The 26,180-nt window shown below is 41.0% G+C and overlaps 1 protein-coding gene across 1 annotated transcript in view; it reads right to left on the reverse strand.

Annotated features, from left to right (window-relative positions):
• Nucleotides 1-1,891: 1,891 nt before the first annotated feature.
• Nucleotides 1,892-26,180, reverse strand: part of LOC145460097 (uncharacterized) — a 31,512-nt gene continuing 7,223 nt past the window's right edge. The window contains exons 3-23 of the mRNA XM_080338472.1: nt 25,023-25,328; nt 24,813-24,967; nt 24,688-24,749; nt 24,524-24,623; nt 23,386-23,544; nt 23,190-23,320; nt 21,989-22,068; nt 20,081-20,377; nt 19,432-19,722; nt 17,717-18,016; nt 17,194-17,348; nt 16,661-16,731; nt 16,497-16,596; nt 16,281-16,436; nt 16,088-16,218; nt 11,983-12,062; nt 11,626-11,922; nt 10,366-10,671; nt 8,446-8,769; nt 8,303-8,384; nt 1,892-2,585 (exon numbers count right to left, since the gene is read on the reverse strand). Coding sequence (XP_080194598.1) covers nt 2,444-2,585; nt 8,303-8,384; nt 8,446-8,769; nt 10,366-10,671; nt 11,626-11,922; nt 11,983-12,062; nt 16,088-16,218; nt 16,281-16,436; nt 16,497-16,596; nt 16,661-16,731; nt 17,194-17,348; nt 17,717-18,016; nt 19,432-19,722; nt 20,081-20,377; nt 21,989-22,068; nt 23,190-23,320; nt 23,386-23,544; nt 24,524-24,623; nt 24,688-24,749; nt 24,813-24,967; nt 25,023-25,328 — 3,725 coding nt within the window. The 3' untranslated portion in view covers nt 1,892-2,443. The remainder of the gene's footprint in view (nt 2,586-8,302; nt 8,385-8,445; nt 8,770-10,365; nt 10,672-11,625; nt 11,923-11,982; nt 12,063-16,087; nt 16,219-16,280; nt 16,437-16,496; nt 16,597-16,660; nt 16,732-17,193; nt 17,349-17,716; nt 18,017-19,431; nt 19,723-20,080; nt 20,378-21,988; nt 22,069-23,189; nt 23,321-23,385; nt 23,545-24,523; nt 24,624-24,687; nt 24,750-24,812; nt 24,968-25,022; nt 25,329-26,180) is intronic.

Below are 26,180 nucleotides of genomic sequence, written 5' to 3' on the forward strand. Positions count from 1 at the left end.
CTTAGCGAAAAAGATGACTTTTTTTTTTTTTTTTTAGTCAACCGCTCGCAAAGTGGGAAAAATTCACCGGTTTTGGAGAATTCTACTCCGGTTTCGCAAGTTGTAAATTTCTGAAAAAGTGTCCTCTTTTTAGATTTCCAAAATATGGTAAGCCTATAATATTCCCATAAAATCGGAATCTTTCGTCTCTGCGGGTCAAGCTCACAGCCGGGTCACGAAACATTCACAAACAGAAAGCTAGATATTTCGAGAAAACTTTTGTAACAAAGCAGGTAAAATTTTAATGAGATTGTCGAAGTGCATGCTCGTCTAGTGTTTATTTTTATGCTGCCAGCGCCATGCGTAGAGTGGCCCGCAGTTTAAATGCAATAAATTTCAAGAAAGATATTATAATGACGTAAAAATTGTAATAATGAAAAAGGTTCACAGTGCAGAACCTACCAAGGCTCGTTTGTGAACGTGAACCTCTAAATTTTCGAGGTTCACACACAGAACGCGAACGTGAACCTCACGTTCACACCATCCCTAGTGACCACTCGCGATTTTGGTGCGCACAGTAAGCCTATCATCAAATAGATTAGTCCGGAGTTCACCAGAAATGGACGGACATAGACACTTTAACCTGGGTATTTGGCGTCCAGCAGCTCGTTCATTACGACTCTGCCCTGGAATGCGGCCGTAGGCTACACCAGTAGTCGAAATGCGACCGTGAATGGCAAAAAGGTTGGCCACCCCTGCTTTAGTCATAATCTGGCGTTAGCCCTGCGTATGCGTTGTGATGAATACAAGACGCGGACGTTGTAATTTGGTTTATCACTGTGGATGTGATGGATAATATAATCTGTTTTCAATGTACTCAGAATTGCTATGCGGGCCGGATCCGGCCCACGGGCAGTATATTTGACGTACCTGGCCTAGTTCAATAGAATTTGTTAATACACCTCGCATAGGTCAAATACGTGAGTATGACGTCATAAATGGTGGAAACGCGCGTACCTTATATAGGTGGTACGCGAGCACTGCATAAAACCTTAAAATGGTACGTATGGGTGGAAAAAGGTTAGGAACCACTGCAGTAAGTGAATGAATTCGTTCTGCATTACATGTTGACCGTCGAAACTACAAGTTTTATACTACATCGTCGGTTTGCGAAGTCGAGACAGCATTGTACCACTGCGCTGCGATTGTTAGTCAACAGTGAGGCAAATCCATATGTGCCTCACCCGGTCTATGCGCTGTTATCGTACGTAACAAAGCGGAATTCCACATTCCCTGGCGATTTAGTGCTCCGACGTTAATTAAGTTTAGATTTTCGGAATCAGTACCACAATAGCATTCGATTATTATTAGCAGTTATTATCAATCACGAGCTGTTCATGATGAATTGTGCTATCATCACAGGTGAGGCTTGGCCCGCGTCTCTGCCTCACCAGTCACTGCTTTCGCGCTATATTTTTGGACAATAAGTAGGCCTAAGCAAACTCCCGAATTTTGTGTTGAAATATCTGAAATACGTTCATTCAGAAATATCCAAAGAAAATGCCTAGAATTACTAATTTCATAATAATTGAAGGTTTCATAATTTTCTTATTAACCCTGACGACAGGTGAGGGACTGCTTCCCTTGACCGCACGTCACTGATCAGTTATCATAGCCTCATCTATATGGTAGGCCAACAGCTAGAAATCGAATATTGTGGGGGTTGCAGACGCTAATGCGTACTCTGTAACAAATTAGTCGTAGTGATTGTTTTAACAGCTTTTGAGCCGCGGATTCCATTGGTTCGGTTTCCTATTCTTCGAAGATATAATGAAATCCCTGTCTTGACCGTGCGAAAGCAAATTTCCGCGTCAAAAAAACGACCCGATTCACCCAAAAATCGCGACTCGAGTCGTTACACCCCATATGGAATTTAATAAGTTATGCCATCACCGTTATCAATTCTTGTTTGGATCATGGCTCCTGTGACTGCAAGAAAGCATACATGAACGACCCATAGTACTGTTATACGGTACGCATGGCAAAAGGATTCCATATTTCTGCGTGAGCATTTTCATCGACATGTCATTACAACTTCTAAATTAGCAAGCTAGAAAGTAACTCTATTAATTGCAATATCTTTCCAGCGTCAAGCCGACGGTACTAACCAGCCGATTTTCTCCCCGGAAAGCAAGACAAGCAGTACACAATCTAAATTCAGGAGAACATACAACATAGAATCATCTCCAAAACGGAGCAAACGGGAAAATATTCGGAACGCAGCTGCGTAAAACATACAAAATCAATTTCAAATCGCAGTTCAAAGCTACAAAGACAGATTGCATTGGTAAAGAAGGTCAAAATCAATCGCAAAAACCCGTACACACCGACGGGTCTAATTCAAAATCAGGAACGAGACAGTTGAACAGAACTATCCGAGCTCTACCGGAGAACGGACGTTGAACTAGAGCGACGTCACATCGTCGCCATTCTTGTCTTTACTCTCTGGCATTTCCTCCATCTGAGCGGCCTTGTTTTCGTAAGCTTTCTTTTCCGAGAGCGGCGTGTCGGGGGATTTTGACGCGGTGCTGTGGCGGCGCGAGGCGCTGGAATTACCAAAATAGTTTGCGAATGAGCCCAGTTGCGGGCAGATCATTTCACGCTGACCAGAAATGGACAACTAGAGTTATCTAGCTGTCTAATTTGATGAGAGCATTATGCCGGTAAAATAATCTAATCTAAGTTGAGCAATGCTTCTATGATATAATTTTAATTCTCATCGAATTTCTGGTTTTCCTGAAAATGCTACAGAACTGTACAGTGCGAAATGAACCAAGCTTGGTGTAACCCTGTACACTGTACGGCGTTCGCTGGCCTGTAGCAGGAATTAAGGAACATATTGGTATAAATTAATAAAAGTTATAATCATTTTGTTCAAATCGAAATAATGTCCCTCGCAAACTAACTTCCAAGTTTAGACACTGGTCCAAATATAGAAAAAATTTGAAATTCAAAGATGTTCTTTGCTACAAATTTAATCTTCAAATGTATGTCCTTTTTCACTTCTTGTAAACTTCATCCATCAACTTGACTTCTCTTTCTATTATTATGTTAGTGCCAGGACATCTACGACGGACATATCCGACTTCCAATGGGGTTTTGAGGCACTTTATCGCTGCAGGACATTCGACCGCAAAGATAGCAGCAAATTATCTTTGGTATATTCTAGAGCCCGAACGATATTAGATTTTTGGGTCGATACCGATAAAACCGATATCTCACACCAGGGATATCTAGAAACTAGTTCTAGAAGTTCTAGATATCCCTGTCTCACACTTTGACCGATAACCCCAATACATTCAGCCGATATTCAAAAGAAGTTGGATGTATACACAAGCACATTTTCAAAGCTTCAGGGCATTTGTTTGAACATCGTTACAGCCATTGTTATACTTGAACAAGAAATAAACTGGAAAGCCTGCATCTGGACACCTGTAAAGTGTAAGCTATATGAAATATATCAATATTCTCAGTCTAGCGGTCAAAGATTATAGTTTTCTGACTTCCTACCAGTGTTGGGATCAAGTCACTACCTTCGAGTCACGAGTCATTTCGAGTCATTGCACATTTTGACTCGAGTCAAGTCAAGTCAATCGATTTTCAAAGGTGACTCGAGTCAAGTCAAGTCACTCGATTTTTGGAGGTGACTCGAGTCAAGTCGAGTCAAGTCAAGTCAAGTCACGAGTCAAGTCACATTTCAAGTCAAGTTGCCTTTTCGATGTATGTATGAGGCATGATTACGTCATTGCAATTTGCTAGCTGTCTGAAATTCAGTTTGAGTGGTCATTGGTCATTGATTCCGAACCGATGAACGAATATAGGGTTAAATATACACGCAAGAAGGCGCTTTATCGCTCACATATACATAGAACTGTTAAACTACGTAATTGCATAGCCTCAGTTTATAGTTACCAGCCAAAATAGAGAATGGGGACACGAATTGATAAGATGCAATACGTTACCCATTTACAAATAGATATGATACCATTCGAGCCTGTGCCAATGGTTGAGGACTATATAAACTATATTCGACTTCAATTTCAATAAAACAATCGGCTTGGTTAAGGTAAGATGAGAACAAAAATAGACATTTTGCTATTCTATTACTTTACCACTATAGTTGCTTTAAGCTTCGATCACTTCGTTTGCAGTCAATCTATTTGTGAGAGAACAATCGAGGCTCTGTGAAATGCACGCTTATTGAATGATTGGTCGCTCGCTCTCAGTCTCACGGGTTACACAAGCGTTTCGCGAACAATCCGAACATATCCAAGATACAGTGATTTTTATCGACACCGATTACTTAATGACTTGAAATTGACTCGTGAATTTTGCTCCGAGTCACGAGTCAATCCACATTTCTGATACGCCGAGTCAAGTCAAGTCAAGTCATTTTGGCAAAGTGACTCGAGTCAAGTCAAGTCATGCGAAAAAGGTGACTCGAGTCTGACTCGAGTCAAGTCATGACTCGAGTCATCCCAACACTGCTTCCTACCGCCATGTTGTGACGTCGCGAAAATTACCGATAATTCTTTCAAAGTGTGATAACGTCCCGATATTATCGGCGAACCGATAATCGGCGAACCGATAATCGGTTAGGCTCCAGTATATTCCATCCATACACATCTGGTTAGAATACCAGACTTCCTGACGATGAATAAGCATGATATCTCAAAGAGTTATTCTCCATCTGGGGACTTGGAAGTACGGAATTATAGCCCTTTGAGCTTCATCTCGCATTGCGTAGAGATGGAAGTTTATGTCATTTGACTAGTGGTAATCTATTATTTTCTCTGAAAGAGCAGCATGCTCTGCACAGCACATAGATCAACTTAAAATCATTCCTCTATCCTCGGTTTTCTAATATTTTCATTTGAAATTCTGGCTTGGTGGATTGTACCAAGTTTTTGTAGTGTTTTACCATTTCATCCCCAAATTTGTAGCTGAGAGTTGCATTTGTTGAGGATGTTGGATTGAAAAACTCTGACATATGCTTTAATATTATATTATGTTGGCAACCAATGTATTGTGGTTTATGTAAACCCTAGCTCATCATTGCATTTTGCAGTTTCACAACAACGCCATTCCGCCGCCCAGTATCAACAGATTCTGAGTCACATATGATATGACATTTTCATCATATTCCTCTAATCAGTTTTCTAGACCGGTGAAAATATGTTGAGTTGTTCTACTTTCGCCTTTTCGAGCACCCAGTTTGATTTGTGTCAGACAAATTGAAATTATACGATATATACAGTCTACATCTAAAATCGAAATTAATAATTATTTAGTAATTATTCAATTTTTACTGTAAGCAAGAAAACGATCAGATTAATTCAATCTGGGCAATCACGATTTTCAAAATACTATTTTAAATCTTCGCAATTGGAATTGTGTCCGTTAAATTCGTATCAGTCGCTATATATATTATATAGTCTGTATCTACAAAAAAAGCCTATCCTTCATACAGTGAAAACTGGAAAATTTTTGTGCGGGAGGTTTTTCTTGAACCAGTCCTAACTTTTGTTCATTTTGAAGTCAGGACACAAAAGTTCATCGTTTGTGACTACAGGACACACAAAATTTGGAATTTTTGTTTTCTAGCGAAATTTTCAATTTTTTATTTTCTGTAATAAATTAAAATTTTTAATTGGATCTGCGGAGTCCTGCACTTGTTAGAATTGAACCAAATTTGGTGTGCAGCGTTTTATAGGGTAAACTGACAATTTAATCCGTGAATGGCTGAAATCCGGGAAAAAAAAGTTATTTTTGAACAGCCCTAACGTACAGCCATGACATTCCCATGCTTATGAGAAGGAAAGTCTCTGATTTGATATGAACTGAACTTGATTTTTGTTATTTTTTTCTAGATTATTTTTCGAAATTATTAATTCGTAATTTAATTCAATTTACAAGTTTTTGCGAATTCAGAAATTCGAACTATAATCCAATTGGGAGCTCGTGAGGCTCAAGACGTGCGTTGCTTAAAACTAGAAAGTGCAAATCACCATCCAAAATACTCATTTTGCTCGACCAGAGTAGCAAGCGAGCCAGCATTTACGTATGATACGCCAGTCGCACGGTATAATCAAATAGTTAAATTCTGTAAATTGGTAGATATTCAAACCTAATTTTTGTCTGCGTTTTAAATCAATCATTATATATGGTAAGGAAGCATACCACCGCGTTGACGACGCCTTCTAGCGCAGTGCTTTCCAACCGGTGGGTTGCGATGAATTTCTAAATGCTACAGTTTTCTATTCCATTTGCCAGATATACTGAAAATGAACACCTATCTTCTCACGATTAGGCGGGCCGTTCTCCTCCTCTGATTTAAATTGTTTTGTGTCGATAAGTGCCGTGCTCTCAATAATTCATGAGCCAGCCGGCTGTCTGTACCAGTCATCTTGATAGGTTGGAGCGTGGAATTGGACAGTGTTTTTGTATGCCTTAAAATTGAAATTCATTCCTTCCCACAAAGTTTTTGCGAACGTTGATAGGAAAATGCAATCCAGCCAGGTTATAATCAGCAAACAATTGCCGCGACGCAAGCCATACCAGGAACCCTTTTTGTGTTCGACGTAAAACACGAGTTACTGCTTGAATACACGCTTTCTCGTTTGTAATCAACTATTACAGTGATTCTCAAACTTTTTCAGACACGCCCCCATTTATGATAGTGAAATATTTCGCGCCCTCCTTATCGTCACATCGCAAAATGCAACGAGAATGCTGGCAATCCTAACAAATAGTTTGATGGCATGGGAGGTTATGACTGTTGATGAGAAAGCTCTCAAATATGGAATTAGGACTATACACACAGCAATCACCATGGATTTTTCATTTGATTGCAGCTTCGCGCCCCCTTCCAGATGCTTTCACGCCAACCCGTTAGAGAACCACTGATCCATTACATGTATTCTTGTCTCCTTGATACACTCGTATTCTCGAATGGCCGCGCAATTTCACTTATGAGAGTCTAATTTAACCCGTTACTCACACGACTCATAGTATGTCGCATTACGTTCTCATTCGTTCGGTCGTATCTCATAGTGGGTCGCATAATGAAACTTGCATTAGGAGAGGGTCACGAACAGAAAAAGGTTATGAACAACTGCTTTAGCATACCCTAAAAATCATCACGTCCAACAGCCTGGAGCTGCAGAAATAGTTTGCCGGACAGTTGAGATTGCGACACTCGAGAATGTGACTTTATCCCCCAAAACTAAACCCTAACCCCATCATCATTCGCATTCCAACGTAACCACGAATCTAACCTTAGCTCAAGTCATGCATAAGCTTATCATGCTTAATTGCTCATCGCTCATTTGTCCAGTGTAGACGGGCTATCGTAATCACCCGACCGCGTCATTTAACCAGCAACCGCTCGCCACCCGCTGACAGCTTTTTTTACACGATCTAAACCAGTGCTCTTCCATCTTTTTTGGTGAGGTGCCCACTTGCATGTGCTGTGACGAAATCGCGCACCCTTTTTAACGAGCAGCCACTAAAGGTCAATTTGACAGCCAGATCCGCAGAAACAGGGACTAGATACAACATACTCATCAACGTTCACAGATCTTTTAAAAAAAGTTGATCTCCGCGTGTCAGCCTAATCGCGGCCTATTTTGAGAGTCGTCTGTTGAAAAGGTTAGCATCTTCGCAAGGGTCAGTTTTGAGCCGACTTTGGTTGTCTAAATTTACTAAGTAGAGCGAAATACTGGTAATATAATTCTAATCTCATTTGTTAAATGTTTCTGCGCATTAATTCGAATTCTAATCTAATTTCTGATTTCACCGACAGTGTTTCAGAAGGACTGTGCAGCGTGAAACTATACAGGCTTGAAGTACAGACATTTGCTATTCTCATCCTTATGAGAATTGAAACTGATTTGCTACAAACTGAACTCGAATCAGCATGTTTTCGTGAATTCAGTAATGCTAATTCTAATCCAATACGGACAAACAGGTGTAGCTATATTTATAAGCAATGTTCCCTCTACTTTTTGACGAGTCTGCGCGCACTTACCAGCTCACTGCGCGGTCCCCTTGGACAACAGTGCGTAACGACCAAAATAAAGGTCATCACTTTGTATTTTTTGTGCGCAGCTCAAAGTGAACATTGATTATAATTCTAGTCTAGTCAGATTTGGAAAAACTCTCTGCTTTTGAGCGTAATTATTCTCATGCACCCCATGTATATTTTGATGCACTTAACCGGTCGAAGAGCACTGATCTAGACGAGGTCGAAACGTGTACTTACAGCGCCCAGCCGATGCCGGCGAAAAGGCAAGCTCCCGCGATCGATCCGAAAACGATCCCCACGATCTCACCGCTGCTGAGTTCTAAACGCGAGCGACAACATTTACGAGACGCTTCCACCGATCGAAAACCAAGCCGCATCACCTCCGCCACTCCCGCCTTTCACGATCACTCCGATTTCAGCGCCATCTACCCGGTAGCTCTCCCCGGATATCCTCTGCACAGCCGAGAACTGATACTCTCCGGCGTCCTCGAGGGTCACGTCGTACCTCGTGTAGACATACAGCCGCCTGCCGTCGACTACTGTGTAGTCGTTCGCGTCTGCAGCTGCCCAACGCGGAGTGCGTATGCTGACTGATACGTCGAACGGGTCGGACATGGCGTATACGTATGCACTGATTTGGAGGAATTCGTCTCCTTCTGTGAGGGTGTACGCTGTCCTTTCAGGTTCCACGACTACGGAGAATACTATAAGGGAATAGAAAAAGAGAGAGAGACTTTATTTTCATCCAACTGAACTTACATCACAATCGACTAATATATTCATATTGAAATAAAGCTGAATATTTTCTGCTGACACTCGTCAGTTGTAAACGTCAGCAATTAGTGGAGAATTAGAAAGAAAAATGTTGTGATACGATTGTTGATATAGAATGTTCGTTCTAATTCTCCGCTACTTGCTGGCGATTACCCCTGACGAGAGTGAGCCAAAAATATTCGGGTTCATTTCAATATGAATATACTATTTGTGATGCTTGCGTATGGTGTCAAGGTGTTGGTTAGTGTAATTAGTTTACTTCTGTCTGTGAAATCTGTTCGTTCCTCAGTTGCTCACGTCAGCTCATTTCAGTCGGTTATTTTACGTAGGCAATCGATTTCTTTGCAAAGGGACTATTTTTCTTACTTTTGCGAGGACTAGGACACAGACAGAACATTAACGAACAGGGAATCGCGCGTTGCTGTATAAAGTCAAACTGACAGTAGAAACGACAGATTTGGAAACTTCACTGTAAATCAGACTTGTACCAAGTACCAACTACCAATCTAGTTATTTGACAGTTTGCTTACCACTGTTTCTTCAGTAGTTCTGATTGCAGATTTTTAAAAGTGAGTAATTCTTGTTCTAGTTGCACATTTCAAAAAATTTAGCTGCAGAACTAGAAAAACACGCGTCGTTATTTGGTGTGAATCGTGATACTGTCGATGTTCTTGTAGCCATTGCTAGCTCAGAGTCATCACAACTAACAGCCAAGAATTGGATTAGGGGGTCGAGACCCCTTCCATTTCAAACTTATACAGATGTTCATGTGACCAAACTCTCTGATTATGATGATATAAAAATCAATGAGTTGCTTCGGAATTGAATGTAGTTAGTTGCGTGTTAGTGAGTTGGTTGTGGATTTTCAGAGGTCATTAGTTACAGTTCTAGTTGCGAGTTTTGAAAATCCATGGGTTTGGAGGATTTGTATTTCTGTTTCAAAAAAATCGAAAATGACCTCCGACTCCGAGGACGTCCAAATATCCTCCTTTTTGGCAATTCGTCCTCCTTCATAGCTTTGACAGCTCGGCGATTGTACCAGTACAGGCACAACTAAAAAAAGGCATAATGACACGAAAAAACTGTATTTCGACGGCAGTGACGGCAAGTATGAACACAATCTGATGTTAGAGCGGGTCTTGCGGGAGCGGGTTTTTTCGGGAGTAGATTCGGAAAATGACCTCTTTTTTTAGTCGACGAGAGTATTCCCAAAAAATTACCCGTTTTCCTGTTCGATTTTTAAGTTTTTTTTATTTGTAAAAAGTGTCCTCTTTTCTGGTTCTCAACAATATGCTAACCCTACTGCTGTTACAAACTAGGTTGGCGAATGTTGATAAAAGTCGACTCCAAGGCACAAAAATGAAAGTGTGAACGGCGTCTCCTGTGTAATTGGTTATCATAGATAATATAATTCGAATTATTCAAAATCAACCCGCACATCTAGTGGCTAGGGAAAAGCGGTGTTCCACACATCTTCGAGATATCGGATGAGTCAACATGCAAACTTGATATTTTTTCAAACCAACCTTCCAGTGTAGTTTCGTCCGTAACGTTGTAGGTGTACTGATTGTAGATTATCTCCGTCAACCGGAATACATACTGCCCCTGGTCACTCTCGTATTCGACACTGGGAATCGTGTAAAAGTACGTCCGCACGCCGGGATTATCCCCGCTCTCTGTCCAGCTTTCGACCGGTAACGTTCCGAGTGTGGGCGTGTCAACTTCCATCAGGACTAACCAAGTACGCGTCGTGATGGAAACGGACATTCTGACCTCGCCGCCAGGCTCGCCGACGTACGGGCTAGTTATGGGCTGTATGGCAGCCGTGAACACTGTAAATGCATGAAATGTATACGTTTTTATTGTGGGTAGGTTGTTTTCGATAAAATACATGATATGGCAATATATATTAGTTTACTGTAGACAGGTAATCGAACGAAAGTAAGAAATGATTACTGCTGCTGCTCAGGTAGCAAATGACAATACGAAACAGCAATTCTAAGTTTGGAGGCTACTCACGATTCCAACCCAAGCATTCTTCATTGTCTTTCTTAACTAATAAATGTATGGCGCAAGTACAAATGGGTCCAGCGACTCAAGCACTCGAATCATAGACGAATATCCATCGTTATGATTTCATTAGTGAAAGTCTATTAAATAATGGAAATGCACGCTTTCACACCAGAAGACGACAATAAATATAGTTTCAATGCTACATCAACATCGTTGAAGTCTCTAGACATTGGTTAGCCGTGTCTCTGCATCAGTTAATATATGGTTAGATTCAGAATTTCAACGCCTAACCAACTACTCCACGAAGCTAGGCGAGAGTAGGGCAACCGAGCGTGTATATAATCAAGAAGACGAGATAACTTTGTTGTAAAAATGAACACCATGCTTCTCGTTAATCGACCGCGCGCAACACTGGTAATACGACTTACTGAATATTATCGTCAGAATGGATATTTAAAAAGGACGGGGTTTCGCGTTTCAAAATGGGGGTTATTCAGCATCTATTATTCAATTCTGCCACATTTTGTAGTCACTCCTTTGTGACGGCATCTAGCCCGCATACCTCCGTAAAATCAGAGTATTCAGATTCCAGCCCTATTGATAAACATATTACGACACAATGCAATTGATACCACAATGTACCGCAACACCAACGCGTATAACGACAACGGTGCAGCCACTTCGGCGTGCACAAGATCGCAAGATGCATAACTAGCTGAATCCCGAAGCATTGGTATTCCATTGAAAAAATATTTCGCACCAAACCCACTTACCGTGAAGGGAGAACGGGGTACGCTTCTCCTCTCCAAAAGCATCGGTCGCGACAGCTTCATAATCCCCATGGTTTACGTCGTAGTCAAGGTCGGTGATGTCATATTCGTAGTATCTCTGAGTGTTTAGATCTCCGTATCTGTACTTGGTCACAGGCACTTGCGATCCGGACGGGGTGACAACATGCACCGACACGCCCTCCCATCGTCCGCTTGTCACAACCATTATATCGATCGTGGTGTCCTCGCCGGACACAGCCGTGTATCTGCCCTCCTCGACAACAGGACTTATCGCAAATTCTATCACAAAGAAAACGGGTTGTTTGCTTTCGATATTTCCTATTTCAAACGGACGCTCACGGTCTTTTTCAGCTATCCTCGAAACAAAGTGTTCCAAAACTAGATCCACTTCCAAATATGGAATCGCGGCGCCCGACGAACTGAAATAATACAGATTTGGGAATAGCGCCCGTGTTACATAATGCAGCACATGAGTGATTGAACAGTGCAAAACCCAAACCCCACTGGCGTGGTGTGGAATAACTTACCATCTGCACTCCGCATTCTACATTTTGTGAGTTTAAAAAATATGTTTCGACTGTCTGCTCTCAATCTACTGCTAAATTGTGTTCTGCCTAATGCCTAACGACCAATGACCTTAGTTTATTTACTCCATATCCAAGTATTTCCCACGATGCTGCATTTTTTCCCATTCATTTGCATTATTGTTGGTTAATCTGAACTTCCGAGTGTACCGCCTTCCGTAGTAAGAAGCTCTTGGCCTGGTTGGCTCGCATACGATGACTGGTACATTGAGCTTCCCATTATTAGCCCAGTGGTTCTCAAGCTTTTTCACTGTGGGAGCCATTTTATGAACCTCAACTCTGTCGGGAGCCGCATGATGGCACGAATAACGTAATTTATTGAGAATAGAAAAATATCATCAAAAATGGTATCAACGAAATGGTGTACGGCTAAAATAGCGACGGCCTTAATAGCGACGGCCAAAACACCGACTGGCCACAACAGCGACGGCCATAACAGCGACGGCCAAAACCGCGATTGGCTCAAACAGCGACGGCCAAAACAAATACGACAATTTCCCCAGACGACACTGTGACAGCGGGCACTCCCCATACGGACAACTTCCGAAACGACGTTACCCAGCCACGTCCCTTCACCGATGGTATACCGAGGTATACCCTTCACCGTTGAAGCCGATTGCGGATGATTTACAATTTACATTCTTCCAGATAGTAAATAGATAGTGATCACCACAGATTTAGCGTCACAACATGTTTATTGAGACTTAATCCACAATCTTTCTGAGTTCCGAGAGCATGTGAATTGAGTTTGGATGAACAAGGCGTGACGCTAAATCTGTGGTGATCACTATCTATTTTGCAACTTAGTGCGAAACTTGAAATTGAATTTGATTTTTCACAAGTTTGTCATAACGAGGTTTCATCGTGGAGGAAGCTGTGCACAAGAGCTGTTTCAGATGACGATCAGTCAATCGGTTGCGATATTTGCTTTTGATCCTCACTAATTTGCTGAAAAGGGCTTCACATACATAGGTTGAACCGAACATGCAGGCATTCTTCGATGCGTTAGCTATCAGGTTGGGGTATTTTTCTTCAGGAACAGCACCCCAAAATTCAAGGAGTCCATTGCTTTGAAACAACAGTCGCAATTCTATATCGGACTGCAAGTCCAGCAGTTCCATCTGAAAAATATCAGGGGCAGTGGCGGCATCTACTGCCATTGGGTTTGAAAATATATTCATCAGGGGTACGGAATGATGCATTCCCTCTATTCGACGTTTAAACCCGTCAATCAAGGTACTAATAACCTGGTCATATGTTTTGAATGATCCATTCTGTCGGTGGTTTGAAAGCGTTACAAAATGTGTCGTAACACCCTCCTCTAGGTGCTTTCTCCAAAGACACAATTTCTCAATGAAACCAGACACTGTCCCGTACCAGGCGTGACAGAGCTTGTTATTTCCTTGTAAGTTCCGATTTAGTGACGACAGGTGTGAGGTAATATCCACCATGAACGCCAAGTCAGCAACCCAGTGTTCGTTTCCCAACTGAGGGATGTCTTTCTTTCCTTCGACAAATATTTTAATCTCAGGAAGTAGCGCGTAAAATCTTTTGAGGCATGCAGCTCGGCTTAGCCATCGTACAGCGGTGAACATGATCAAGTCTCCATGGTCAGCATCAATATCGGTGAGAAAAGCCTTGAATTTTCGATGGTTAAGTGCGTTTGCTCGAATCCAATTTACGGTCGATATTACTATATCTGTCACATTGGACATCTTTAATGATTTAGCAACAAGACTTTCCTGGTGTATAATGCAGTGTTGCCAAGTCACAGCGTCAAGATTCTGTTCAGCACGCCATTTGTTGACGAGTCCTTGAAGACCTAGATTTTTGCCGAGCATTGCTGGGCAGCCATCTGTCGCCAATGAATATAATTTCGATGGGTCTAAATGCGCTTCTTGAAGAGTAGCATGAAATTCACGAAACATGTCGGTTCCCTTCGTTGTGCCATGAATAGATCGCAAAGTAAGAAACTCCTCGCAAATCTTGAAATCTGGCATGACTCCCCGGATGAATACAGCTAATTGCTCTATGTCGGTAATGTCGTTAGTGCTGTCAAGAGCAAGCGAGTAGTAAGAAAAATCTTGCGACTTGTGAATAAGTTGCTCATGCAGATCTTGGGATATGCAATCGACACGACGCGTTACTGTATCATTGCTAAGCTGCAATTTTTTAGCTTTCTGCTGAATGGCAGGAGAACAATTGTCTTCGGTAAACAAAACAATAGCCTGCTTCGTAATTTCGCCATCAGAATATGGCTTCATATTGCTGGCCAATAGATGACTGATCTTATATGATGTTATTGTTACCTCTTCGGGTTCTTTTTTTTTTAAAAACATTTTTCCTTGTTTGCTACGCTCTGCTTTCAGACATTCTAACTTCCGTTTCCTTGATTCACCTTGATAGACGTCGTATTTTCCCGCATGTGTTTTATAATGCCTCTTAACGTTGAAAGATTTTACACCGTTTATTATTATAGGGCACAGAAGGCATTTCGCTTTGCCGTTTTCCTCAATTTGAAAATACGCCTCTTCCCATTCACTTTGAAAGGCCCGATTTTCTTGCACAAGGGTGCGAGATTTCTTTGCAGGTTGATCTGAACCTGACATTATCATTGAACCAAAGTCTCCGATATTTTCTAACGCTATCAAGATCAAAGCAAAGAGTAAGAAAATAAAGTACCTGCAGTTACCCCAAACGTTGATTGTCTTATTGACCGAGTCTCTTGTCACCCGTATTCTAATATGAGCCGCCGTCTCGAGCGAAATAAACTTCGCCCGTCTCATTACAGACACCTGATTAGGCTTAGGTCAGACGGTCAGAGCCTTCAGTAAAGCAGTAAAGGTTCGGATTTAAAGCCTACCGAAATTACTATCGGTAATGTTACGTCACAACCCGTACAACTTGTATTACGTAGGATTCTATTGTGATCAGGGAATGACCTTCGCGTCAGTAAACGTGAACATAAACGTACATTTGTTGTGTTGAAGGCGCGATTTATTTATGATCATGAATAATTAGAATTTCCGTAGAAGCATCAATGATTTCACATCGTTAGTGAGAGCCGCACGGAGAGCAGTCGAGAGCCGCATGCGGCTCGGAGAGCCGCGGTTGAGAATCACTGACTTTGCTCATCTGCATATTATACATCACCTAATTGCATTATTTTGTTATGTAGGTTATTGATTTGGACAGTTGCCAGATTAAGATTCTCTCTCTCTCTCTTGACTTAACAAGGATTGATTCGGATTACTATGAGGTATGATGTGAAGATATAACATTCTAATATATCGTGAGTCACGTTTTACTTAACACTGCGACACTACACACGTGTAGGTAAACTAAATTTCATTTCATTTTTCATTGAAATCTCACTCCGTTCACTGCTAATATTATGAGGTTGCGTCGCAGAAATGCTGTTCTTACAGGTTTGGCGACAAAACGCATATGTGTTTTACAATGGAGTTCATGTAGATATTTAAAAACATAATTCAGACTTGAAAATTTTTCGAGTATATTTATATTACAGCAGGGGTGGGCAGACCTGCTTCATGTGCGAGCCGCCTATCAAAAATGTTAGCTTTAGAAGAGCTCGATTCGAGAGTTGAATTGCAAAGTTCTAACCGTAGTGCAACTCTCCCAAGAATTTTACAAGTCTTGCGTAAACCATAGAAACAACCAAAAGACAACACGAAAATAACACGCATATTGTTAATTCGCGATAGAATACATCAATTTATAGTCGGGTTAAACTTATCTAGCAAAATGGTCAAACGCATGCGCAATCAATCGCTGTAAGAGCCGCAGTTTGCCCGCTCCTGTAACACAGGTTTTCAAAAAGGAAGCCGTGAGATAGCTACCTGGCTAGTAAGGTGTATCCCATCATGATATTTCGTGCAGGTCCCGACACGGTCGCTTTGTTCCCGAGGAATTGCGGGGGCGTTTTACCCACGGTGATGTTGAAGCTGTCCGGCTCAACGGAATCCCAGTACTGAATTATCATAACCGATAATTACACCCAACACAATGAAAATCACCCAAAAAGTGTCTCACAGATGGATTGGTAATCATGAAATAAACTTCACATATTGTCGGGCTACTGCCTTGAAGAACTTGAAACGTTTCGTAAGTCACTGTGTATGTGCCTTCCACCAAAATACGACGGTAGGTCTCAAAACTCTCGGCGTTGCTTCCAGCCGTGCCTTCTACCTGCATTAAATCATCCGTTACCATACATCACGCGCCAACAGTGGCTTCCAAAAGCGTCACCTCAATGCCAAATCTATCCCGAACGCCGCCAGTGTTTGTGATCCACATCATCGAAACAAATGGGTAGAGACTCTTGGAAGAGAAAGTGATCACGCCATTACTGCGAAAAGAGAGAAAGTTTTTCAACACCCGAACTATTACATTCATGCATTGCAGTGTCTCACTCGTAAGGCTTTCCGTATGGTTGATTGATAACTTCGTCGCTTGTGAGCAGTGTGCCCCATTCCAACGAGATCTGTATGTACAAATCTTAATCATTCTGACATCTGTTTTAGATATTGCCAATGATAAACTGTGCAATAATGATATCCTGGTACCATACGTAAGGCTTATGCAGAAAGTGAGATGTATTTTATATGTGACAGGATTCCTGGTACCGCTTCAAAATCAAGTTAGTCTATGACTAATTACAATTACCACTGGAGGCCATTATGGAATTTGCAGGTTCCACGGCTGGGTTTAGTTACTCCAAATGCTTTTCACGGGATAGGCATTTAATGCTATAGTCAAGTACATGGTGGGCTACGCAATAAGTCATAACATATATCCATACAGCAGTACGTAGCTTCACGAGTGCAGAATTATTCTCATTAGAGGCAAAGTTATAATTTCCTGCCTCTCCTCGGGGCATATGTACGTCAGGTCAAAATACAGCGAAGGATCACAACTTGAAATCCAAGAAGATCACAAAACGTACCGCATTTCCACCATTGTACATATCATTGCCACCGTCAGCTATGTTTGTGTAGTCGGGACCATCATACCAGTAGGTGGTCCAGTTGGAGATGTAGCTCACCAATTGATCAGAGTCACTCAGAATGCGGTACAAGTAGTCGTCGACGACAGTACCATCTGTGAAATGACGGCACCTATTTAGCAATATGCGTCATTTAAAAAACATCACATGCTGCTGATCTGGTCCAAAAGATACGCACCAGAAAATAGGTAAAGAAAAGCCGAAGTAGGTGAACTGTGGACATATGCGTATGTGGGTTAAGTGGGGGGTTTGGGTTGACCTAAGGTCACTTTCGAAGTGATAAAGTCACGTGCTCATGTGTCCAATGCTCGACGGTCGTTTTTGATTATGTGACATGCTCAAATGTCGGGCAACTTGCTTATACACATCTTGCACGATCACCAAAGTCAGTTACTACAGACAAATTGACAGATGTATGGACACAGATCAATTTTCGACGGCATCTATCGCGCGGAGCACTCACTATGACGCTCGACGATGTGGTTGACGTTAAGAGTGAGCGATGTCGCTTGAACTCGTTCGGTGAGCGCAATCCAATACAATCCTTCCGTCACATCCGTAACGGTGGCCGCAAACACTCGGATTCTGTCCGTTGGACCGTCAAACATTTCCATCGGAAATACTTTGCCATCCGGCGCCTTCACTTCTGCGTTTACATTTGCCCAATCTCCGTCGCATATAGCGTATATCATCATCTCCGACTTGTCCTCTCTTCCGGCGATGTGAGAGTCGAACTGCTCCGGCAGGTGATCGATCGAGAGCACTGCGACAAGGCAAGGCCTTATTTCAAAGGCAGACAAGACGGCAGACTTCCATCTCGTTGCAATAAGGCGTCGTGTTGCCATCATTGGATGCCGGGATCAAAATTGGACAAGATAATGCTAGTTGTGAAATTAGACTAATTCGAGAAAAATTCCAAAATGGACTTCCACTTGAAGTATCTTTGACTGGTCTAGAAAATGTAACTTTGATTCGTCTAGAAAATCTCACTTGCAACAGAATAGAAATTTACAGCGTTACTTCAAATTATACGACAGTACAGAAACAGACCTATAGTACAACATCCGGATGTACTTTTTGAACTGTGGATGGTAATAAGCGACGCACTGCTTCTAAGAACAACTTGACATTGAATATATTAGTGAAAAAGTTGTGAAAAAAGCGCTAAGACTGTTGAGCTGTCACTAAACTTATTCACCATTTAAAATAGTCCAAAGCGCAACCTTTTGAAATTTTTTTGACACTTTTCAAACATTTCCCGGTCAAAACCAAGTTATCGCAAGATATAGTGTGGAGCTATATCTTTGATCAAACAGTCGGACCAAATTGTGGTTTCACTCCCAACATTTTGAAAAATATCAGAAGAAGATAGTCAATGCTCATTGGTTATTCTAAGGCAGTGGTTCTCAAACTTTTTTTAGACATGCCCCACTTGATGATATCGCCATATTACCATATCAAAAACACACAAGAAAAGCATACTTGGAGGGCAGGGAAGGTTGTGACTGTTAAGAGACTTTTCCAATATGAAATTCGGACTAGTCACAGAGCAATAATTATAAGCCAGATGTAAATCGCAACGAGTGCGAAAGAATTTTCAGTTGAATGATTCGTCAAAAATAATCCAGTGCAATGGTAGCACACAGCACATAGATATTTTAGCGATTTTGGTGTCTGTATCCCTTCTATTAGCCCACTGGAGCTTGGCTTAAACGTAGCCAACCTGACCATAAGCTCAGTCAAAAACCAAACGGAGCAGGCCGCAGTCATTCAAACTTGGCACTTCTTCACGGGACAAACAGTTTTTCTGTTCAGCAAGAGTATATTTCTGTCGGGTACTTTTGGACTGCCATAAAATGTGCTTCGTAAGGATGGCATTCTACAAAATGAGTTCTCATTGAGTATACTCGGAGGGGCTAGTTGGACGTTTCTTAGATTCAAAAGGTATATCATACATGGCATGTGACGTGACCTTGTAAGGAAATATCTTACTGCAGACTCCACAAGTCCAAATGGCCAGAAAAGAAGATGCACGGATGAATGATTATCCCACACATCACACAACCCAATCACAAAAAATTCTTGTTCTTGAAATGAAGCAGGTATCTAAAGTCCTAAAACAGCCACCATTTTCACACATAGGCCTACTGACCGATCGATGGATTGAAATGTACTTACAGTAAACAGTAATGTTCAGCATGTCCGACGACACCTCTCCAAATCGCGACGCGTAAAAAGTATATACCCCGGCGTCTTCGATGAATAGATTAGGCATGGTGTAAGTGTAAGTCCTCTCCCCGCTGCCTACATCGGTCGTGACCGCTTCCTCCACATTGCCATCCGGCAAGACCACCATTACAGTAATGTCAGCCCAATCGTTAGTGGTCACAAGTACAGGGATGTCCAATTTTCCGTTGTTGGTTTGCTGAAACAATTCCGTCGCCTCCGCTCGTATACTTGCAGTAAGAACTGGAAACGGAGCGAAGAAAAACAGGCTTTACAGACTTTTATTGCTAAGGGTAAAACAATCAGGTCGACCATTTTGTAAATATTGTATAGAAAGTCATCACTGATTTGTCTTGAGGTATGATTTCCAAGGCAAATGTGTGACGTATTGTTTAACCGGTTAGGACTACCGAATCGTGATAATTGAACTTGGGCCTGAACACTATGACTCGAACTTGACTCGGTGGTGAAGGGAAAATGACTCGTCTTCCCTCGAGTCAAAACAATTAAAGTAAAATTGGATTGTGATTCGGAAACTTGATTACAACCCTGACTTTATATGTGGCAACAGATACACCAGTGTTCAACATTTATAAAGAACACTCGATAACCATTCTACCTTGAACTGTTGTGCTCGATTCGAGCTGATATCCGGTAAAATCAGTTACGATAAACGTGTACACTCCATTATCCTGTTCGTCTGGATTAGCGATGGTGTAAGGGTATATCCTCGCGTTACCGTCTTCTGTGAAGTAGGTCAGAGGCACGTCGACCCCACCAGGGGTTGCAATCCTCACGCTTGAAGTTGACCAATCGGGTGCAACGATTCTAGAGCTCAGAGTGATGCTATTTTCGTCAGGCTCCACCACAGCCTCGGCTTCAGCAGAAATGCTGACACCTATAAGTGAATATCCATCAAGTTATTCCGGTAGTTTCAATGAAGTCTTATAGGACATATTCAGGCCCTAGAAAAACTGCAAGAAGACGAAGCAAGGGTGGAGAGAGTGTTTATTGATGCTATTTTAAGTACCATCAATCCTGTCACTGTCAACTAAAATTGAACCACATTGGATAAAATATGTTTGAGATATTGCTAGTACACACACCTACGGTATGTGAGCGGTGGAGTAGGCTACTTTACGATACAGCAAGTAACAAGGCTACGGCTACCCATATCTTCTAATCCTTGATCAGACAACCGATTCAATGAAATATGTAACACGTAACAGCAATATTTGCAAGGCTCAAAGCTTCAAGAGGCATCTCTTTAAATGACCAAGGTATTTGACGATTGAACTTGCAAAAGAGCGATTTTAAGCATTTGTCTGTAAAAGTTATTGAACAATAATTATTCTGCTTATAGGTGCAGTAACAAAGCGTTGGAAACAACACAAATCAATGGTCATTTCAATTTATCAAGAATGGACATCCAGTGATTTTGATGTAGCCTAATTTGAGTTTGATGAAGATATAGTTGGAAAACTAGACCATTTTCAGTTTTCCAAATTAGAATACAATTAGAATAATAGCTATACGGTTTTTCCAAATTAGAATTACTGAATTCGCGAAAACGTGATAAGTTCTATTGATATCAAATCAGTGTTCATCAGCATCACTCGTTATGCACTATACACTTCTTTACCATTTTCAGGAAAACCAGACATCATATCGGAACTGATATTAGAGCATGAAAACATTTCAAATTTTAGATTAAAATTAGATTACCGCTATTTTCCTCCAATTAGTCCAATGCAGCATTCCATTGTATCCAGTAAACCAACAATTGAGAAATTTAGATCATTCAAAACTACGTGACAATAATGTAGACTACACTCTACTGTGCATCAGGGCTGTTCAAAAATAACTTTTTTTTCTGGATTCCAGCCATTCAGTGATTAAATTGTCAGGTTACCCTAAAAAACGCTGCACACCAAATTTGGTTCAATTCCAACAAGTATAGGGCTCCACGGATCCAATTGAAATTTTTAATTTAAACAGGAAAATAAAAAATTTCAAATTTTTCTGTCAACCCCATGAAATTGTTGAGCTGTCTTCCGAGACGATGCAAAACAAATTTGACTCAATTCCATCTAGTAGAAGCGGAGTTATTGAAGTTTTTCGTTGATAATCCTCAGATTATCCTTGATTAGTGGATGTTCCGAGGATTATCAACTAAAAACTTCAACAACTCCACTTCTACTAGTCGGAATTCACTCAAATTTGTTTTGCATCATCTTCGAAGACAGCTCAACAATTTTATGAGGTTGACAAAAAAATTGGAAAAATTTTATTTTTTCAATTTTCCCTAATAAATTAAAATTTTTAATTAGATCTGCGGAGTCTTATACTTGTTGGAATTGAACCAAATTTGGTGTGCAGCGTTTTTAGGGTAGCCTGACAATTTAATCAGTGAATGGCTGGAATCCTGGAAAAAAAGTTATTTTTGAACAGCCCTGCATATATAACCGATTACTGTAGCACATGTGCTGACAATAAAAACTCATCATACCATCAACTTGGGAAAATAATCCCGCAATCTCTGTTAAGATCCCTTGCACAACGGCGTCATCAACCTTTTCCCCTCCGCTCCTGAAAATAAAGCAATAAGCTGTATCATATTTCGCATAGCTGGTCAAAAGTTCTATGTACTCATGTTGAAGTAGAGAAATAACATAAATATATATTTAGTTACAAGTAGAAGTAGCAATTGTCAAGATGCGCACAAACTACTTCAAGTAAATGTAACAAGCCAGAGGTCTCACTCTCTCTTTGGTGACTCGACTTGAGTCATTTTTTTCTGATGCGTAAAATGACTAGACTTGTACTCGAGTCATTGTACATGACTCGAACCAAGTCATATGACTCGAGACTGACTAGGACGGCTAAGACAGACATTTCCTTGTTACTTATATAGAATAGCAAAGTCACCACATTATTGGTATTTTGTCTATCAGTCCTGATATTTGGAAAACAGGGCCAGCAACTGTTAGTAATCCTTAGGACCGAGGAGAATTCAGATATTATGAATGCGAGCCATTCTATATCACTCGAGCAGAGTCGAAAAAAGTGGTTGAACCGGATTGAACTCATAACTGAACAGTGACCACAAGGAATTGGATTCGGACTCGTGTCCCAACTCTATGACTCGGACTTGACTCGGTGATGAATTGAGAATGACTCGACTTGACTCGAGTCAAAAATTATAAAAGGGAGATTGACTTGTGACTAGGAACCTTGTAACTTGCTTACAACCCTGACAAATGTACTCATGCAGTTTCCAAAAGTAGATTTGATTGAGGCGATGCATACTTGGAGTAGACAATCAGAGGTAGCTACTTTCAAAATGCAATGACGCATCGTAACGGCCAACACAGAATGATTATTAATGACAATGCAAGCCGGTGTTGGCTAATTTCCGAAATATCGGGATGTTGATTACATGTAATACAAGGAGCTTTTGAAAATTTCACCCGTAAAAGTGATGCAAACCTATCCCAAATCGACTTTACAAAATCATAACTGTACAAGAGCACGCAGATTTACTTGAAAAAACATGAAGTAGAAGTGGAAGTAGTCTTAAAGCATATCCATTTGAGTCAGTAGTGCAAGTCGGCAAAACCCACTTGAAAACTCCAAACATGTAGAAATAAATATTCCCTGAAAACTTCCTTCATTTCGATAGCACATTTTATATTCATCATTCTGAATACCTTGACAGCAAAGTGTATCCCATCATCACGTTCTTGACTGGACCCCAAAGCGTGAAGTGATTCTCCAGACTGTTTGGCGGCGAGGCCGCGACTTCCATGGTGACGTTCTCAGGGTCAACCGATTCCCAGTCCTGAATGTGTTTATGTAATGTAGAGGTTTAATTCGGAAATGACATTTGCACGGGACGCTTCTTACCGGGTTGCTGACGTAGAAGTAAACTTCGCAGATGCTCGGATCGGTGCTCAAGTCAAAGACTTGGAAAGTAGCGAATTCGATGTGGTAAGAATCGACATGGAAGTGGTTAAGTTCGGATTGTGAAAAATTCCCGGTACCGACACCAGTTTGACTCGCAACCTGTACACGACACATTACGGTATCTAATGAAATCTACTGTCTACAGAAACATCCTGAATTCGAGAGCTCATCTTTATCATCACCATCGTTTTTACAGTTCCAATTGCATAAAAAAATTATATGGATTGATTGACCTTAGAAACTCACACTTTGGTCAGATCGCGTCAGTTTGCAACCACATGATAACCTCAATGTTACACATGCACACCAGCCTATATTGTTATCATCTAAAACCGCCGGTCCATGGCAAGTTTTCTACCGGTCCGCCAAATATATAAGACTTAAATATCTCAATTCCGAAATCAGAGAAATGAAACATTAAATTTTATCCGATTTCATATTTTCTGCATAGTGTCGCACTTTACAATATCCATTTCATAGTCTGCTCGGGGCTTAGGGAACGTCACAATGCTGGAAGTGCTGTGTGAAAATGTTTAAAGTAACTCCCACAGCTCGTTCAGGAATTGTTATATGTGAAAGCTGTAAGAAGACATTTAAATATTGGTCGGTAAATTTCAACAGTACAATTTATTCTGATGTTTTAGCAGTCCGCAAGGTCAAAAACGTTGAAAGCCAGTGATGTAAAGCTGATCCAATATTGTTGAAAGTGTATTACATATAATTTCAAATTATCTGCTCTGCAGCTATGATTTTTCTCGATTGATTAATACGTAACGTTAACAATGTTCAACATTCATCTAACCTACAAACGATTCGAGATCAATGGACTTGTGGCTAACTCATTGTAGAATAATGCGCAGTGCACAGGTGTCAAGTTATCCATATCTGCGATTTGTGTCAATATTTACAGGAAAAGTCAATAATTAGAAAATTAGGTGACACCACGCTCTGTGTTAGCATGGTTCTCGTAACCACAAGTGGAGGTTAGTACAACAAGACAATAGTTTATCATGCGAACAGGATATTTGATCATCAGAGATAATTGCAATATGATTTCACGGCCAACAACAACGCTTACTTGATACCCGAACCGAGTTTGTGATCCTTCGCTGTTAGTAATCCACATTAACGATGTAAAAGGGTAAGTTGGAACGGATGAGAACTGATAGCTTTGGAATCTGGTAATATATTGTACGCTCAAGGTGTGATCACAATTTACCGACAAACTACTAATATCCCCACCCATAAGGCTTTCCATATGGCACCATGGATGTCGATTGGTCCTCGCTGGTTGAAATTGATAGCTGTGTAAGATACATTGCAATGCATCACTAGTAAACTTGTATTGGACAGGATTTAGTACTAACGTAATTTCCTCTGTCATACATATCATTCCCTCCGTCAAGGACATAAGTACTATCAGGACCATCATAGAAATAGGAGTAAAAATCTGGAAGTGCCGCTGTCAGGGAAGCAGTTGCGAATTGAATCCTGTATAAGTATTCATCCACAGTCATGGTGGCTGGAATGTAAATGAATATTATGAAATGGTTTTTTCACGACATGACCTTACTTACGATTCACTTCTACCATTGCAATTGCCTCGATAGCTTTGGATTGACCGCCAAGGGCTTCTGTGACTGTGAACTTGTATTCTCCCGGCACAATGTCAGTGATCTCGCTGGTGTAGTATCTCCAATTCGACCCTAGTGACGTGGTCGTTTTCATGGTGACAGTGTATCCTTGACCCGATGGAGACAAAGTGGTGACAGTAATGTCGTCCCAACTGCTGTCCGTTCGCACGTACGATGATATCGTCAACTCGGTTGTTCTCTCGACGGCGTAATATTGTGATTCCGGGTGAAGCAGGGACACAGTGTAAACTAAAGTGAAAATTATTTTATTAGTAGGCCTAATAAGTAGTGTGGTTTTTTTGACCAAATTTTGTCAAAATTGCAGCTTAAGGTCAAAATTTTTTTGACGTCTGCATTTCGTTTGTATCGTAAATTTTGCACTGTCGGTTGACGTATCATTTGATATTTTACAGCTTGTAGCCTACTTTATAAGCCTACCGTTGTAAACGGCTAATCCTCTGCTCATTGTGAATCATAAACGGTCAAATAAAACAAATAGGTAGACATGGTATCATGGTCAGCGTAACGCAATATCCTAACTGAAGAAAGACTTCTTGGGCATTGCATCATTCTTATACTGAGAAGTGCATGATGAAAAATGGTGATGTGGACAACATTGTCAGAATGAAGCAACACGGTGTGCCACCAGCAGTGCACACACAAGTTGAGGGTAGTCAGCCAACAACTGCTGCTGTTGCACGTTCTTGGCAAGTTTCATAGTGCACTTTCTACCCAAGAATGTAGGAAAGTGTCTCTCTTGGTACCACAAATTTTTTAAATTATTTCCACCATAATACGTATTGTAATCCCTGGAATTTTTCATAGGGTCAGATTTCGTTAAAATATTGTTTTTTTTTCATGTAAAAAGTTGCCTGTTTCTAAGCCAAAAACGTTTTTTCAGGCCAAACTTCTTCGTTAGGACAGACAGTTCCAACCAGAAATGTAGATAAGTGGTACAATTTTAACATTACGTGGGAAAACACCTAATTTGCATACGCTAGGTCAAAATTTGGTCAAAATTTTCTTTTTTTCAGGTAAAAAAAATTGCATTAGTAATAAGGCATTAGTAGCATGCACATGCACACTATATATTTTCTCTTG

Source organism: Botryllus schlosseri, chromosome 2 (genome assembly GCF_051294905.1).
Source record: "Botryllus schlosseri isolate E-star chromosome 2, Bs_hap1, whole genome shotgun sequence".
In the NCBI taxonomy this organism is placed as follows: domain Eukaryota; kingdom Metazoa; phylum Chordata; class Ascidiacea; order Stolidobranchia; family Styelidae; genus Botryllus; species Botryllus schlosseri.